General features: G+C 38.4%; 2 protein-coding genes across 13 annotated transcripts in view; both read right to left on the bottom strand.

Annotated features, from left to right (window-relative positions):
- The window catches only part of LOC137886745 (transcription factor COE3-like), a 39,958-nt gene extending 36,887 nt beyond the window's left edge, over nucleotides 1–3,071 (bottom strand). For all 4 annotated transcript variants that reach the window (XM_068729341.1, XM_068729343.1, XM_068729342.1 and 1 more), the window contains exons 1-2: nucleotides 2,114–3,071; nucleotides 262–418 (exon numbers count right to left, since the gene is read on the bottom strand). In XM_068729341.1, the coding sequence (XP_068585442.1) occupies nucleotides 262–418; nucleotides 2,114–2,235 (279 nt within the window). In that variant the 5' untranslated portion in view covers nucleotides 2,236–3,071. The remainder of the gene's footprint in view (nucleotides 1–261; nucleotides 419–2,113) is intronic.
- Nucleotides 3,072–3,151: 80 nt separating this feature from the next.
- Nucleotides 3,152–18,140, bottom strand: LOC137886746 (protein phosphatase 1 regulatory subunit 3C-B-like). Of its 9 annotated transcripts, none has more exons than XM_068729347.1 (5): nucleotides 17,935–18,140; nucleotides 15,280–15,704; nucleotides 14,449–14,913; nucleotides 5,609–5,695; nucleotides 3,152–4,724 (listed from the first exon to the last, which is right to left on the bottom strand). In XM_068729347.1, the coding sequence occupies exons 1-4, from the start codon at nucleotides 17,946–17,948 to the stop codon at nucleotides 5,637–5,639; spliced, it is 963 nt and encodes a 320-aa protein (XP_068585448.1). In that variant the 5' UTR covers nucleotides 17,949–18,140; the 3' UTR covers nucleotides 3,152–4,724; nucleotides 5,609–5,636. The 9 variants fall into 9 exon arrangements, 7 of the variants coding, with proteins under 7 accessions (XP_068585448.1, XP_068585447.1, XP_068585449.1 ...); XR_011104993.1 differs by adding an exon at nucleotides 8,225–8,466 and having other exon boundaries at nucleotides 3,153–5,695; XR_011104994.1 differs by lacking the exons at nucleotides 3,152–4,724; nucleotides 5,609–5,695 and adding exons at nucleotides 6,908–7,239; nucleotides 8,225–8,466.
- Between the last annotated feature and the right edge of the window lie 411 nt (nucleotides 18,141–18,551).

Below are 18,551 nucleotides of genomic sequence, written 5' to 3'. Positions count from 1 at the left end.
TCGGTGGTGACCATAAGGTGCGCTTGGTTCGTGTGTCGGTGGTGACCATAAGGTGCGTTTGGTTCGTGTGTCGGTGGTGACCATAAGGTGCGTTTGGTTCGTGTGTCGGTGGTGACCATAAGGTGCGTTTGGTTCGTGTGTCGGTGGTGACCATAAGGTGCGTTTGGTTCGTGTGTCGGTGGTGACCATAAGCTGTGTTTGGTTTGTGTGTCGGTAGTGACCATAAGGTGTGTTTGGTTTGTGTGTCGGCTCCTCCCTCACCTTGTCTTTCTCCACAAAGTCGACGTAGGTCGTGCGTTCGATCTCCACCGGTTGACCTTGCCGGTCGTACAGCGCCAGCACAAAGTGGAAGAAGTTGGACTTCCTCAGGTTGGACGGAGGCTGCTTCTCAAAATGAGCGCGGGCTAACCCCACCCCACTGAGGACAGACACAAACAGCACGGTGAGACACGATATCCAACACACCCGCGTGTTTCCTGAAGAAGTGATTTTTATCAGACTGAAGAAAACATTTAATGTTCAACTTTAAATGTTTCATTTTTCATCTAAAATCAAACAAAGCCATCAGTGAATCATTTCATATCACAGACGTTAATAATATTATTAAAACTCACATCAGAGTGACTTTGACTCCGCCCACACCTCAATAAAAACACATTTTAAAATGTGTGAAACATTTGATGAAGAACAGACCAACGTTAACCCTTCATGTGACCCGAAGCAGCATCGCACCGGGGTTTAAATCAAACGCTCAAACATGATGTTAGTGAATCACTTTGTGACACGCTGAAATAATGATAATAATTATAATAATTCTTCTCCTTATTATAATCAAGTGTTTGACAAAGAAAGACATAAATGATCTTCTCATTGGATGAGAAAGAAATGAAGATTGAAGTAAATATTCAGAGGACGACGCTTCAGGCTTTAACCTCCAACATGTTCATATAAATATTCATAATAAAGAAGTAACACTTTGACCCGACTGAACGATTTCTCTCACTTTCATACGACGAGTTGGATTTTTATATTCTGAGGACTTTTAACAAAAGAGAGAAGAAGAAACACAAAATATTAAATATATGAAATCAAGATAATAAATAAAAGAATCAGCAGACACACGTTCACATGATCACAGAGTGTTCTATTATGTGTCTATTATTCTATTATACATATATATATACATATATGTATATATATATATAAATATATATATATATTTATATATATATATACATATATTATAAACTATTTGAGATTCATCAGTAATCTGAGAAATAAACAGATAATCATAAAGATTGATTTTATTATTGTTCACAAGAATAAAAAGAACGCTTTCATCCTGACACGATCAGAGATTAATTATTGCTTTTATATCTTTAATCTTTAAATAATTGTTCATACTTTTATTTTCATATTGGCTCAGAAAACACATTTCATTAATTTATGTTTATTATTTATAGAACTTTGAAATTAATTTCACTATGAAGCAGAATTTGACTTTTATATTTAATCTGCAGCTCTGAACATCAATGCTGTCGAAGTATTTCATCAGAATTATAATGTTTCAAATATGACTAATATTAATATATTTAGAGTTAATAATCAAGTTTTAACTGATGGAACATCTGCAGGATGTAAAAGTTTGTATGTTATTATATATATATATGTGTGTATATATATATACACATTTATATTTACATTTGTGAATATAATACTTAACTAATTGTATATATTTTTTATTTATCTTTATAAACATAGCTTTTTTACAAATAAATACCTTTCTATCTGTAAACTATAATATATAACATAGTAACATTATTATTATATATTAAATACAGATCAAGGTTTATTATCTATAATTGTTAATATTGTGATTAATTTCTTCTGTTTCTGTTTTGTTTCTGAGCTCAACATTAATAAAAAGATTCTTCTTCTGATTAATAAGATAAAAGATGAGTTTTGATCAAAACATTTCTAATAAAAACATTTTTAATTTTCTGTTTGGTGTAAAAATAGAAGATGAATTTATGATCTAAACGTTGCTGCCGACTGTCCGCCGGGACTACAGCTCCCACAATCCCTCTGGGGCGATAGAGAGCGGCCGCTTTACCTCTGAGCCGCTGTGTTGGCGTCCACGACGCCGGTCGAGTGCATCCAGGAGCGAACGGCCAGCGGCTCTTCCTTCATGCCGGCCGTGGCCCCGCGGGGAAGGTTGTCCTGGATCCCGAACATCTCCGGGGCCCCGAGGGTCCGAGACCGCACGACCACGAAGAAGAAGAAGAAGAAGAAGAAGAAGAAGAAGAAGAAGAAGAAGAAGAAGAACGGACAGGAAACAGAAAAGTCCAGCAGAAAACAAAAAGCAGATGTTCAGACACTCAAAGTCCAAAACCGCCGACAAGCCGCTTTATTCTGATATCGGGTCAAATTGTTAGTTTTCCAACTTTTCCTCCGTTTTACATTTCATCCAACTTTTTACTCTGCGACTAACATTTCTCTTTTTTAAAAAGACTTTCTTTAATTCTTGGCCGCCGTGTTGAAACCCGGTTTGAAGGAAAGGAAGGAGGAGGAAGAGGAGGAGGAGGAAGAGGAAGAGGAAGAAAAAGAAAATCCTCAGAGGACAAAAAATGAGAAGAACAGAGTCGAGTCCGGACGGAGAATCGAGCGCAAGCTAAGTGTCTTTTTTTCTTTTCCCCAAAGAGAGGAGGAGAGAGGAGGAGAGAGGAGGAGAGAGAAGGAGACAGGAGTGATGATGGAGGGATGAGGAGCGGAGGAGAAACTCTCAGCCCTGCGGCCCCACAGGACTGGACGCCAAAACCCAAAAACCCCACGGGTCTTCCTCTGAGCTGCTGACGACATCACAGCCAGGGGCGGAGCCTGACCATATAAGGACAGGAAGGTGAGCGAGGGTGTGTGTGTGTGAGTATGTGAGAGTATGTGAGGCGAGAGAGAGAGAGAGAGAGAGAGAGAGAGAGAGACAGAGAGGAGGGGTGTTTCAACCGACCAACCAGAGAGAGTTAACTCATTCTCTCTCTGTCTCTCTAACTATATATATATATATATATATATATATACATACATACATATATATATATATACATATATACATATATACATATATATATGTATGTATGTATGTATGTATATATATATATATATTTATAAAAGAGTCTCTTCTGAACTGGTTCCAGTTCTGGTTTGGTCGGTTCTGGTCTCTCTTAGGTACAGTACTTGCCGTGCTGGTGGGAAGCCGGTGAGGGATTCGTGGCGCTAACAAAATATTATTTTTAATGAAATGAACCGAACAGAGAAAGTTGTTTCATTAATGTGAATGACAGACAGGAAGTGAGACAGGTTTTTCAGAGTAACAGCGCTCCTGTGTTCTGGGAGCGAAGGCCTCCGAGGCTCCGAGGGGAGGACCGAGTCCAGAACGAGGAGAGGAGGAATGAAGAGAGAGGAGAGGAGACGAAGAGAGGAGAGAGGAGAGGAAGAATGAAGAGAGAGGAGAGAACGAGCGGAGAGAGGAGAGAATGGGAGGAGAGAGGAAAAGGAAGAGAAGCTTCATGTGTAAGACTCCTTTTGTTTCAGTAAAAAATTCAAATGAGAAGAAAACAAAAATGATGACAAACAGAAAAAAAGAGAAGAGAAGAAGAACAAAAGGAGGAGAAGAAGAAGAAGAAGAGAAGAAGAGGAGGAGGAGAAGAGGAGGAGGAGAAGAGGAGGAGGAGCGCCTCCTCCTGGATGACGATCTGGTGGGTGAACGTCCTACAGACTTTTTTATTCTCCTCATTTTCATTTAAAATCACTTTTACAGAAACTAAAAGAAGAGATCAATAAAAACCTGATCAACAACAATAATAATAATAATAATATAATAATATTATAACAATAATCATAATCTATTAATATAATAATAATGATATAATAATAATCATAATCTATTAATATAATCATAATATCAACAATCATGGTTTTATTAATCACTCTTCTCCTTTTTCTTTCTAATAAAAAGCTGATAATTCAATTTAAATGGAGGAATAAATGAGCTGTCTGAAGGAGGACGTCTGATGTAAAGCGCTGGAGGGGGAGGGGTGGGGGGGAGGTGAGGAGGGGGGGGAGGAGGAGGAGGAGGAGGAGGAGACGGCAATCTGGTTTCCAAATGAGTGTTCGTTCTTACGGGACAAATCCCCGACCTGCTGGGGGGGGGGGGGGTAACGATCTTTCTCTGATTCAGTTAAAAAATATGAAACTTTTATCTTGAATGTTTTATCACAACTCCTGTGAGATGTTGTGTTTTATAAATGTATATTTATTTTATTTGTATTTATTCTCTTTTATTTGTTCTTCATTTATATATGACTAAATATAAAACGATACATTTGTCCTTCATGTTTAAAATGTTTATCAGAAAAGAAGCAAACATTAGAATACACGTTCTCTTTACAATATAAAAATAATAATATAAAATACTATAAACAAATAAATAACATTATTATTAATATAATAACATGAAAGAACAGAAGAAGAAGAAAAGAGTAAATAGTGTTTATGTGGCGTCTTCTGCTCTTTGATCTCATTTAGATGAAGACAAAGTGAGTTTCCTTCAGAAGTCCATCGATCAACGTGACGTTTTATTTTACGTGTGAATGTAGATTTATTATTATATTATTCTCTATATAACGGGTTTGACTTCTGTCCTCTGTGGCCTTAAGACACTCGCTTCTCTATGATGAAGAAGAAGAAGAAGAAGAAGAAGAAGAAGAAGACATTACATTCACATTAAAACATTTAATATCAATCTGAATCTGTTTAGTTTCATCTTTTCTTTTTATTCTTTTTGTTTCTGTATTTTTATTTTATTTTATATTGTAAGTTAGAAATTAAAAGGTTAAATAAATCAATGTAACATTTTACTTCTGTTTTAATTCATAAATATTAATTTAAATTCTGAACTTGTAAATTAATGAAAGCATCTAATTATTATAAATATTTTAAAACAAATGAACAAACATAGAAAAATAGTTTTTAAATTAATTTGAGAGATTTTTTCTGCAGTTTTTAATCTGATTAACGGACAAGAGAGAGAGAAAGAGAGTGTATGTGGTTGTGTGTGTGTGTGTGTTAGACCCTCCTCGTCTTTATTGTGTGTGAAGTGTTTCCTTTTGCATGTGTGTGTGACGGTGCAAGCGCTCGACACACACACATTTGCATTTAAATAGCGACATCAACTGGCGTTCGTACGGCTCACCAGCGGGTTTCCCAGATGTCACGGCAAAGTCAGATGGGCCAGCTGTCACACACACACACACACACACACACACACACACACACACACACACACACACACACACACATTCACACACTCACACACACACTCACACACACACACACGGCTGACTTGGTAAAAACATTCATTGAGTCACATTAAACTACATTCAGTGTGTGTGTGTGTGATTCAACAGAAGAAGAAACAGGAATCAGACCTGATCGCAAACGTTCAAGTCTGGTTCTAAACTAATTTAATTTCTGAATGTAATTTAACACTAAATACACAACCTGACCCATATCACCATGACATCACCATTACATCATCATGACATCACCTCACCTGTACTCCTTCAGCCAATAGGAAGCATTTAACAGCTCAGGTGGAAACATCGGAACCAAACTGGTAACAACCACGAAGCTGAACCTGCTGAAGTCACATCAAACAAAAGAATATATGTAAACTCAACATTAATATATATACTGTATATATATATATATATATATATATAATGTATATACACACACACACACACACACACACACACACACACACACACACACACACATACATGAATGACCATCGAACTCTACTGTCGGAATCTAGCGTCTGACTCTAGCGTCGGACTCCAGCGTCGGAATCTAGCGTCGGAATCTAGCGTGGGACTCTAGCGTGGGACTCTAGCGTGGGACTCTAGCGTCGGACTCTAGCGTCAGACTCTAGTGTCGGAATCTAGCATCGGAATCTAGCGTGGGAATCTAGCGTGGGACTCTAGCGTGGGACTCTAGCGTGGGACTCTAGCGTCGGAATCTAGCGTCGGAATCTAGCGTGGGACTCTAGCGTCGGACTCTAGCGTCGGACTTTAGCGTCGGACTCTTGCGTGGGACTCTAGCGTGGGACTCTAGCGTGGGACTCTAGCGTGGGACTCTAGCGTCGGAATCTAGCGTGGGACTCTAGCGTGGGACTCTAGCGTCGGAATCTAGCGTCGGACTCTAGCGTGGGACTCTAGCGTGGGACTCTAGCGTGGGACTCTAGCGTCGGAATCTAGCGTCGGAATCTAGCGTCGGAATCTAGCGTGGGACTCTAGCGTCGGACTCTAGCGTCGGACTCTAGCGTCGGAATCTAGCATCGGAATCTAGCCTGGGACTCTAGCGTGGGACTCTAGCGTCGGAATCTAGCGTGGGACTCTAGCGTGGGACTCTAGCGTGGGACTCTAGCGTGGGACTCTAGCGTCGGAATCTAGCATCGGAATCTAGCGTGGGACTCTAGCGTGGGACTCTAGCGTCGGAATCTAGCGTGGGACTCTAGCGTCGGACTTTAGCGTCGGACTCTTGCGTGGGACTCTAGCGTGGGACTCTAGCGTGGGACTCTAGCGTGGGACTCTTGCGTGGGACTCTTGCGTGGGACTCTAGCGTCGGACTCTTGCGTGGGACTCTAGCGTCGGACTCTAGCGTCGGACTCTAGCGTGGGACTCTAGCGTGGGACTCTAGCGTGGGACTCTTGCGTGGGACTCTTGCGTGGGACTCTAGCGTCGGACTCTTGCGTGGGACTCTAGCGTGGGACTCTAGCGTGGGACTCTAGCGTGGGACTCTAGCGTGGGACTCTAGCGTCGGACTCTAGCGTCGGACTCTAGCATGGGACTCTAGCGTCGGACTCTAGCGTCGGACTCTAGCGTGGGACTCTAGCGTGGGACTCTAGCGTGGGACTCTAGCGTGGGACTCTTGCATGGGACTCTAGCGTCGGACTCTAGCGTCGGACTCTTGTGTGGGAATAGCAGCAGACTTCACTGCAGCTACTCAGGGACAAAAAGAGGAAAAACAGGCAAGAAGCCAGAAAACTGAAAAGAAAATGAAGGAAACAAAGCGGTCGACCTTCAACAGAAGAACACTTTCACATTCTGTGTGTGTGTGTATATGTGTGTGTGTGTGTGTGTGTGTTAAGGGATTTCCAGTCGTCCCAGTTCAGGGAATTCCCTTCATCCCAGCAGAGACGGGCGAGCGAGGAGAGAGCGACACCAAGAGGAAACAGAGAGTCAGCTGATCAGTGATTTATGAAACCTGATGATTAATCATTATGTTTGTAAATGAATCAGTTCATATTTCATAAAAAATCATCTTCTCATTAAAGACTTTATATATACGAGTTCTGACTTGTTTTTTAATTTATGAAGAAAACAATCTGCTGCTGTTTGATAAAACTATTTGTTTACAATGATGACAACATAAGAGTCTCGTTATTAACTCTAACAAATAACGCATCACACAGCGCAACAAGACATTGAACGCATCACACAGAGCAATGCGACATTGAACGCATCACACAGAGCAACGCGACATGAAACGCATCACAGAGCAACGAGACATTGAACGCATCACACAGAGCAACGAGACATTGAACGCATCACACAGACCAACGCGACATTGACACATCACACAGAGCAACAGGACATTGAACACATCACACAGAGCAATGAGGCATTGAACACATCACACAGAGCAACAGGACAGTGAACACATCACACAGAGCAACGAGACATTGAACGCATCACAGAGGCCAACGCGACATTGACACATCACACAGAGCAACAGGACATTGAACACATCACACAGAGCAACGAGAAATTGAACACATCACACAGAGCAACGAGAAATTGAACACATCACACAGAGCAACAGGACAGTGAACACATCATTAAACATGTGGAGGACTGAATTAATTAACTAAATATGAATTAACTGACTGATGTCAGCTGATATCAACAAGTTCCTTAAAAGGAATGATGATGTCATCTGTCACATGACTCCAGTCAGCTGACCTTCCTGCTGGTTCTCTGTCACATGACCTTCATTCAAATGCTCAGCTCTTTAATTGGTCATAATTGAAGCTGACGTGTCTTTAATTAATTAATGAAGGAGGTTAATGAATTCAGGTCTGACTGACGGCTCCAGATGTTCACACCTGGTGTCCTCCATCTTTCTCCTCTTTATGGCTCCTCTTCATCTTCATGGCTCCTCTTAATGGCTCCTCTTCATCTCTCCTCTTCATGGCTCCTCTTCATCTCTCCTCTTCATGGCTCCTCTTCATGGCTCCTCTTCATCTTCATGGCTCCTCTTCATGGCTCCTCTTCATCTTCATGGCTCCTCTTCATGGCTCCTCTTCATCTTCATGGCTCCTCTTCATGGCTCCGCTTCATCTCTCCTCTTCAAAGATTTACGATGTGAACAAACACAGAAGGAAAATATATGAAGGAAATATCTTATTTCCTTTATTGCCTCAAATAAGTGAATCCGTGACCTTTAATATTATTTCATTTATATGTATTTAATTATTTACACATTTTTTATGTGTTTTTACTATACTTGAAAAGTTTGGTTTCTCTTTTTTTATCCTTTTCCTGACTCACACTTCATTCTTCTTATTATATTACTCTTTTTAATAGTAGTAGTAGTAATAGTAGTATTAATAGTGGTAGTAGTAGTATTAGCATTAGTAGTTTTAGTGGTAGTAGTAGTATAAGTATTAGTAGTAGTATTAGTGGTAGTAGCGGTGGTAGTATTAGTATTAGTATTAATAGTAGCAGTAGTAGTGGTAGTAGCAGTGGTATTAGTAGTACTATAGTATTAGCATTAGTAGTATTAGTGGTGGTATTAGTGGTGGTAGTAGTAGTAGTAGTAGTAGTAGTAGTAGTAGTAGTATTAGTAGTAGTAGCAGTGGTAGTATTAGTATTATTAGTATTATTAGTAGCAGTAGTAGTGGTATTATAAGTGGTAGTAGCAGTGGTATTAGTAGTACTATATTAGTAGTAATAGTAGTAGTAGTAGTAGTAGTAGTAGTAGTAGTAGTAGTAGTATAGTATTAGTAGTAGTAGTAGTAGTAGTATAGTAGTATTAGTGGTAGTAGTCTTTTCTTAGTATTGTCTGTATGTTTGTCTTACATTTTGTTTTTAATTCATAACAAACTATATATAACAAAAAATCAACAACAACAATAATAATAATAATAATAATAATAATAATAATAATATATATATTATCATTTATTAATAATAATAATAATAACAATAGATACGAGTATTTAATAATAATAATGCGTATTATTATTGATATTATTATGGTACAGGAGAACATTCCTGTCCATCAGACTGTACAATAAATCACATCGGGCCAAATCATTCACTGTCGGTTAAATCTTTGCACTACTGTTTATTTAGTTAATTTAATATCATTCTATTATTCTATTTCATTGTATATAGTGTGCATTATTTATCTAATATCTTTACTCTGTTATTATAATTGTATATATTGTGTGTATTGACATGTGCATTGTTTTTATTATATTAAGAATATTACCCTGTTATTTTTACCTTTTGTTACCTGTAACCTATTGCTGCTGCAACAAAATAATTTCCCCTCACGGGATCAATAAAGTTACTATCTATCTATCTATCTATCTATCTATCTATCTATCTATCTATCTTTGTCTGGTGGAGATGTTGCTCCGCCTGTTGGATGAATTTCTTTCACCTCTTTTATTTGATTCAACACAAACTTCAATCATAAATCGTCGGTCATGATGAAGTGCCAACTATAAATATACATATATATACATATATACACATATATGTATACACATATATGTACACATGTATGTACACACATATATATATATATATATACACACATTTATAAATATATATATATAAATACATATATTTTTATACATATATATATATAAATAAATATGTATACACACCCACAAATTACAGTGGAAAGTTAATAAATACATAAGTAAATACAATGAATAAATGAGTTCACAGCAGAAAGAGATAATAGAAAATTAAATTAAACATTTTAAAAGATTTATGAAATAATTCATGAAGTAAAGTAAAAGCAACATTTGAATCAAAGAGCGACCGAAGAGACAAAGTGTTCCATGAAGCTTTGCCTCCACCTAGTGGACAAAGTGAAGACGTCAGGCAGAGAAACATCAATAGCTCTATTATCAGTTTGTCGTCCGTCTACCTTCATGTGTGTAATTGATTATGATCTCATGTACATAGAAGTATATTGATTTAATATTCATCAAATCAATGATGTCATCGAACTGATAACTGATCAAAACCTGTTAAACTCAACTACGAACAGCTGATGTTTCTTTTAGTCAGCTGATCTGCAGCAACATGATGATGTCATTTTAATCTGTTTTAATCTTCTTGTGAGTGTGTGTGTGTGTGTGTGTGTGTGTGTGTGTGTGTGTGTGTGTGTGAGTGTGAGTGTATGTGTGTGTGGGTTCTGTGTTATATAACTATGTTATAACTATTCTCTGAAAGAGAATCAGAAGCTGACCTGAACCAACATTAAACATATATATTTGTGTATATATATATATATATATATATATATATATATATATATATGCATATATGTATATACACACCTACATGCATGCATATATACAGAAAAAAAAAAACGTACGTATATTTATCTCTCTCTCTCTCTCTCTCTCTATATATATATCTATATATATACATATACATATATATATATATATATATATATATATATATATATATATATATATATATACAGTGCTGTGAAAAAATATTTGCCCCCTTCCTGGTTTCTTATTTTTTTGCATATTTGTCACACTTAAATGTTTCAGATCATCAAACAAATTTTAATATTAGACAAAGATAACCCGAGTAAATACAAAATGCAGTTTTTAAATGATGATTTAATGTATGTACATTTTATAAACAAGGTTCATACTTTTCATCTGACAGAACAGTGAATTAATAATGTGGAACAACCTCTTTTATTAAAATCACCTTGAGAACTAAAGAACAAACCTGTGTGAAGAACCCGTTTTCTACAAAGACGGGAAGCAAAAACCAAAAGCTACATGTGTGTGTTTGGCTAAATTCCTGCTGACACGTCAATTTCACAATCATTAGGAACACAGTGTTACACTGAGGTTCATTGGTTGTGATTACAATTAGTGTCCGTTATCAGTGTTTATGCAGATTGTCCTTCTAGGCCATCTATATCCAGAACTAACTCCATATATGGCTAGAACCTTCTGTCATCTATATCTATGTCATCTATATCTATAACCTTCTATGCCATATATATCTAGAAACTTCTACGTCATCGCTGTCTAGAAACGTATATGTCATCTATATCTATTCATCTATATCTAGAACCTTCTACGTCATCTATATCTATGTCCTCTATATCTATAACCTTCTATGCCATATATATCTAGAACATTCTACGTCATCTCTATCTATAACCTTCTGTATCGCCAATATCTACAACCTTCTACGTCATCTCTATCTATGTCATCTCTATCTAGAACCTTATATGTCATCTTTATCCAAAACCATATACGTCATCTATATCTATGTCATCTCTATCTAGAACCTTATATGTCATCTTTATCCAAAACCATATACGTCATCTATATCTAGAATCTCCTATGTCATCTATATCTAGAATCTTCTATGTCATCTATATCTAGAACCTTCTATATAATCTATTTCTAGAACATTTTACGTCATGCTATTTACAGGTCAGTGGACCAATAAAATCAGTTAAACTTGTTTTCAATAAGTTTCCACTGTGTCACGTTGCCTTCACAGACATACGTTCCTTTGTTATAGTTAGACGTTAGCGTGACTCCGTCAGAACGGACAGATCTATGAACAAGGTCCTGGTTGACCCTCTACACCTCTACAGGTCTGGTATCCAGCCTGGCTCACAAAGAATCCTTAACACTTTTGTTCAGTCTTATAAATACATTAAAGATATACTGTAATGTGCAACAATTTCCTAAAAAGACCTCCTAGACCTCTCAGACCTCTTAGACCTCTTAGGCCTCTTAGACCTCTCAGGCCTTTTAGACCTTTCGGACCTCTTAGACCTCTCAGGCCTTTTAGACCTCTCGGACCTCTCAGACCCGACAGACCGACACAGAGAGGACTGACTACAGCAGGCTTGGGCTGCTTCCTGTAGGTTTGTGAGGTTTAGATGTTTATTTGTGCTTCAGAACATAACGTTGTGAAAGACTAAGAAAATTATCTTTTATTCTTTTGAATCCTCTCTCGACATTCACTCTCTAGCTCACTTGACCACTACTGATCTCTCTCTCTCTCCCTCTCTCCCTCTCCCACCCCATATTTTCAATGCTGTTTACAGACACATCCTATCTTCAAACATCAACATCACATCAGTCTGGAGACATCTGATTGGGGGCGGGGTTACAGCGGCTGAAGGAGGAAACTGCTGGTGCTCGAATCAGTACAGCGAAACAAGAACTTATTGGTTCCAGGTGGACCACTTAAGTCCAAGACCAGTCCAGACAGGGTCTGAGTCAAGATGAAGTCAAGGACATCATATTAACAACAAAACAAAGTTTTAGAGTCTGAGTGAAAACACCCACAAAGAAACATCCAATCAAAAACAACTAAAAGATGAGTTTGGCCGATGCTGAAGCTCAGAGGACAACATAAACAAAAATAAAGTTCTGCTTATAGCGGTCGGTATAGTTTCTGCTTCATGTCACATTGAGACAGGATTTGACTCTAAATCCAGTCAATACATAACAGATGAACATTAACTTGAACTGCATTTTCACTCTCCTGCTGTATGAATTAAAGGTCTTCAGGGGTACAAGTATCATTTCTACAAAAACCCAAAACAACCCCAAAAGTACTTTTCAGGTTGGGAAGAATCCAAATGTCCCCCCTCTCGACTGGACTGAGCCCTCGTGGCCTTAATTTTTCGTTCCATTAGACTCACAAAAAGTCATAGATGTGCTTCAAAGGTATTAAATGCACAATGAGACGAGACTTCAGACCTCAATCGAGGCCATTCACCCAGGACTCTGTCTGTGAGTAATAGGAAGTCCCAACAGTTGGATTCAGCCCGTTTAGGTTTTAGAGTTCAACTGACTCAAAGGTGAACTGAACCTGAAGGCAGTGAAGATTACCACACAAACAAGATTCAACAGTGAAAACAACCTTAAACCAGAGACTGAAGAAGAGTTTTCATCAAGTAGTTCACAGCACTAATCTGTCCCGTTTAATTTTTCTCTTTTCAAAGTACAGATGCACAGATACTGATAACGGTCCGATACTGACTCAGAGAGCTGGATCAGGTCCTGTGACAATAGGCTGATCTTGATCTTTATTTTAATCAATAACTATTCAGTATTTCATATACTGTATTTATGAATGTATTTGTTACATTCTGTTTTACAAAGTTAAATATCTATCTATTTATATATATATAGAGAGAGAGAGAGAGAGAGAGAGAGAGAGAGAGAGAGAGAGAGATAGATATATACTGCATTAAAACTCCTGTGTGGAGCCATATGGAGCCTGATGCTGTGACATTTTACAAATGATACTGAAGCCTTGTGTTATTGTTTTTTTTAAACACTGGTAATACCTTGAACACCTCATGGGTCTTTGGGGGTTTTAAAAAAGCACTTATGAATCTGCGTAAGACTTCTACAGCCTTACAGGTCACCTCCTTGACCCTTTTGAAAACTGCTTTCACAAAGCTCTTATGACTCCTGATTCTCTTGGAATATCTCTCAGCTACTCAGTTCACTCTTGCATATTTGAAAATGTGGCACCTTGAAAACTCTTGAATTCTTAGGATGCTTTTACAAAGCACCTGTGCAAGGTTTTCAAGACTTCCCACGAGGCCATGGCAGGTGTCCAGCTGAATTGTGGCTGAGTTCCAGCAAAGGAGGACCAGATGTGAACCTGGTCTGGATCTTATTGGGCAGCTGGATTCCAGGAAACCTAGATGAGCTGGATCTAAGTCACTGTTGGGCTGACACAGTTTGAATACCTGAATTGTCCTTTCAATCCATCTTAAAGTTGTCTTTTATAAAGGCTCATGCATGTTAGTGCAGCTACAGAGGCTCTAGTAAAGCAATGATTTGTAGTGCATCTTACCAACACATCTGGATATAAGGAGGCGTTCCAGTGCTCCTGTGAATCTCTTACATCTTGGGAACAAGACCTCAGTGAGTGCAAAATAAAAAACCTGACCTGTGGTGGTCTCACCAGTAGGGAGCGCTGGTCTCCACATGACCCAAGCTTTGCCACTTAGGGAAGTTTCCTGCTGATGTCCTGGGACTTCCTAAGGGATCAAACTCCATGGACTCACCCTTCTCTCTGCCGTGGTCTCTCAAGATCTCCAGCCCGGCAGTACTCTCCGTGCTCTGGGTCGAGCTGCTTTTTGGGTCCACCAGCCAGTAGTTGTTCCCGTGGTTGTTGTCCCAGAAGGTGTGGTCCTGAGTTTGGTACTGGATGCAGAACTCCACTCTGTTGGAGGGCTCGAGGACCTCCGGTACCAAGACAGAGAAGGAGAAAGTATCGGTGTCTGGGCAGCCATAGACGTTATTCAGGTACAGACATGGAATGTCCAGGAAGGAACGCCACGAGTCAAAAGTTATCCGGACTGAGACAGACTTGTCAAAGCAGAGGTTTCGGACCTGAACAGTCCCTGAGAGCAGACACTCCTGGACAGAACAGGTTTCCAGACAAACCTGCTGAGCTTTGAGCCGGTTCCTCAAGTCCAGATAGTCTGCAGCTGGCTGGGTGAAGTCTAGAACCAGGCCCGAAGCACAATCTGCAGCATTTGGAAGAGGAACATTTATTTTTGTGGGTTTTAACTTAATTCTACTCGTTTACATTGTTATGTATATTTATGTATTTTATATAAATGTATATATCTTCTTCTTCTATAGAAAAGTGGTGCATAAATAAAAACATTATTTTCATCACTGTTTAATCTGCAGATTATTTTCTCAACAGCGATTAGTTGTCTACAAAATGTCAGCAAATATTGAAAAGTGATATAATCTAAACACCAGAGGTCATGCTTTTAACAAACAACACTATTACTGTTAAAGAACAGATCAGTTCACTACAGAATAAGAAAGAGAAATGTTCTGGAACGAATCAAAATGATTGATTGTTTCTGTTAGCTGCTCACCTTTGTTGTCTCCCAGGTGCGGTCGGGTGGCAGTGCCCTCTACCTCCATCAGGTGGAACTGCAGCTCGGTCAGCATGTCGTCCTCGGCCTCGTTGAAGACGTGGATGGCGGTGAGCGCCAGACCTCGAGAGTCTGCAAACACCACGCTCTTCTTCTTCTTCCTCCTCAGCCACGCCGGGCCAACGACCTCTGTGGCGACGGACGTTGAGGTTGGCATAGCGACGTTACTGAAGGACAGACAGGAACGCAGCGGTTCACAGCGCTTCATCAGAGCTGATGATGAGGATGATGATGAACAGCAGTGGTCATAGTTACTGAGGAAAGAGCGCAGAGGAGGAGAGCTGGACAGGTAGATCCTCACGGCCATGTCAACTGGCATGATGGGAGATGGACCCCCGGGGTGACGGTTCAGGATGTGGAGAACCCTGAAGAGAGACAGAGAACAGGGTTCTACTTGTTCTAACCAAACTGATCTGAGATCTGCATCAGGAAGTGAAACTATTTATCAGGTTCACTCTTAACTAACTCAACTAAACTTAACTAACTTAAGTTTACTAAACACTGGACTCTACTAAACTCAACTGAACAAACTTAAGTTTACTAAACACTAGCCTCTACTAAACTCAAGTCAACAAACTTAAGTTTACTAAACACAAGACTCTACTAAACTCAACTCAACAAACTTCAGTTTACTAAACACTAGACTCTACTAAACTCAACTGAACAAACTTAAGTTAACTAAACACTGGACTCTACTAAACTAAACAAAACAAACTTAAGTTTACTAAACACTGGACTCTACTAAACTAAACTCAACAAACTTAAGATTACTAAACACTAGCCTCAATGCAACTACACTCAACAAAGTTTAAACACTAGACTCAACTCAACTAAACTAAACTCAACAAACAAGGGTACCAAAGACTCAACTCAACTCAATAAACTTAAGTTTACTAAACACTCGACTCAACTTCCTCAACTAACTTAACTAACTGTTGTAACAGTACACAAAATTCAAGGTTCGGTACGTACCTCGGTTTTGGGGTCACGATTCGGTACAATAGGTAAAAAAGAAAAGCATTATGTGCAGTATCGGCGCTTTAACCTCCTGGTTAGTAACAAAAACAGACTCATGTAATTTCAATTAACGAACCTCAAAGTCACGTTTGCGCCCCGTCTCCCCCTAAACGCCGGCGTTTTAAGGCTGCTGTCTGAGCATTAGAGCCTCCGAGCCCCACATGGGTTAAACTAAACTAACCTAACTAAACTAAGCTTCATGACCAACATGGACGATGGCTCTGCTGGTCTTGTGACTCTTGAAGGACTCAGCCAGACATTTCTCCATTCTCAGCGGAGATGGACAGCTTAGCGCTGCAACACGTGTCAGTTTAAATAAAGACATTCATTTTTAAGGATTCTGTTATTGTTGGTGTTATTTGTTATTGAATAAAAACAATATTCAAAAAGGTTTGGTGTTTTTATGCATGCTTGTAATCCAGAGGGGTTAAAAAAAAAAACTACCCAACGAACAGATGACCGAAGAGTGGATTCTTCATTATAACTTCAGTCCATCTTAGACATCCCCACCAGACGCTCAAGGAGCTGTGTATTATTGTTATTCAGACATTTCTTATACTTTGCGGTTCTTCTCAGACAAAAGGTTTAATACTACAGCTGTCTAAACTCTGCACCACGGTGATAGCCCCCATCTCCAGTCTATCTGTTATTTATCTATACTGTTATTTATCTATACTGTTATTTATCTATCTGATATTTATCTATATGTTATTTATCTATACTGTTATTTATCTATACTGTTATTAATCTATCTGTTATTTATCTATCTGTTATTTATCTATACTGTTATTTATCTATCTGTTATTTATCTATACTGTTATTTATCTATCTGTTATTTATCTATCTGTTATTTATCTATACTGTTATTTGTCTATCTGTTATTTATCTATATGTTATTTATCTATACTGTTATTTATCTATCTGTTATTTATCTATACTGTTATTTATCTATACTGTTATTAATCTATCTGTTATTTATCTATCTGTTATTTATCTATACTGTTATTAATCTATCTGTTATTTATCTATCTGTTATTTATCTATACTGTTATTTATCTATCTGTTATTTATCTATACTGTTATTTATCTATACTGTTATTTATCTATCTGTTATTTATCTATACTGTTATTTATCTATCTGTTATTTATCTATCTGTTATTTATCTATACTGTTATTTATCTATATGTTATTTATCTATCCTGTTATTTCATATATAATGTGGGAGCTTCTCTCTAATTGTTATGACAATAACTATGACAACAAGATATACAATAGTATAGTGAAGTAAATTATAGTAATGTATTATATTGTACATAGTAAACTTTTATAAATATTATTAAATATAATAAATATATTGTCATGTTTCCTGCTCTTATTGCAGTTTTAACTTAAAACACATTTAGTACTTTTCACATATTTATCATATTTCAGGATTAAATATATAATAATGATAACAACAACAACAACATTAAGAACAACAACAACAATATTAATAACAATAAAGCCGATAGAGGGCTTCAGTGAGTAGAACTCAGTAGAATGAAGCCTCTGTGGCGCAGTTTCAGAGCGGATTGTACCTGGTGCAGCTCATTGGAAAGTTTCTCTCAGCAGAGTCCAGCAGAGTCCAGCAGAGTCCACCAGAGTCCACCAGAGTCCAGTAGAGTCCAGCAGAGTCCCACACGAACCGCTTTCTGTTTCTATTCTTTTCTTTATTTAAATTATTTTCCTTCTATTTTTCAGCCATTTTAGGAGGAGAAGCCGCTGCAGGTCCTCGCGCAGCGACACGCCTCCAAACAGAGCAGGCAGCCAATCAGCGCTCTGAACCGCCAGCTGCTCACTCTCTCAGCCAATCAAAAGAAAGACATGCAGCCCATCGCTGACGTAACGGAGCTGGGGGGCTGAAGCCCTGACTCTGGACTGACAGGCAGAATATTATACATTATAAATGTTCAGCAACAGAGTAGAAAATCAAAGAAACTACAAGATGAGCTGTTGATTTGAGTTAGAGTTCAATAAAGTACTTCTATGTGTTTATAATTATAATAACTAGCGTAGCGGCGTTCCATCTGTGTTGTTCATTATTAAGACACAGTGACGTCATGTTCTTAGTGAATGACAGGAGCTCTTCAATTTTTTTCCTTTGGTCTGTATTTTACACAGCAATGTGTTAACTAAATACACAAATACTATTCTC

The sequence above is a fragment of the Cebidichthys violaceus genome, unplaced genomic scaffold (assembly GCF_023349555.1).
Source record: "Cebidichthys violaceus isolate CVI_PGR_0920_01 unplaced genomic scaffold, fCebVio1.0.p SCAF_45, whole genome shotgun sequence".
NCBI lineage: Eukaryota > Metazoa > Chordata > Actinopteri > Perciformes > Stichaeidae > Cebidichthys > Cebidichthys violaceus.
Note: the sequence above shows the minus strand (reverse complement) of the source record. Positions and strands in the feature narration are given on the sequence as shown.

Bases quoted from the DNA above. Each gene is read 5' to 3' on its own strand.
- LOC137886746 (XM_068729345.1), bottom strand. The intron at 14,914-15,279 runs GTGAGCAGCTAA...CAAATGCTGCAG, and splicing joins GCACCTGGGAGACAACAAAG to ATTGTGCTTCGGGCCTGGTT.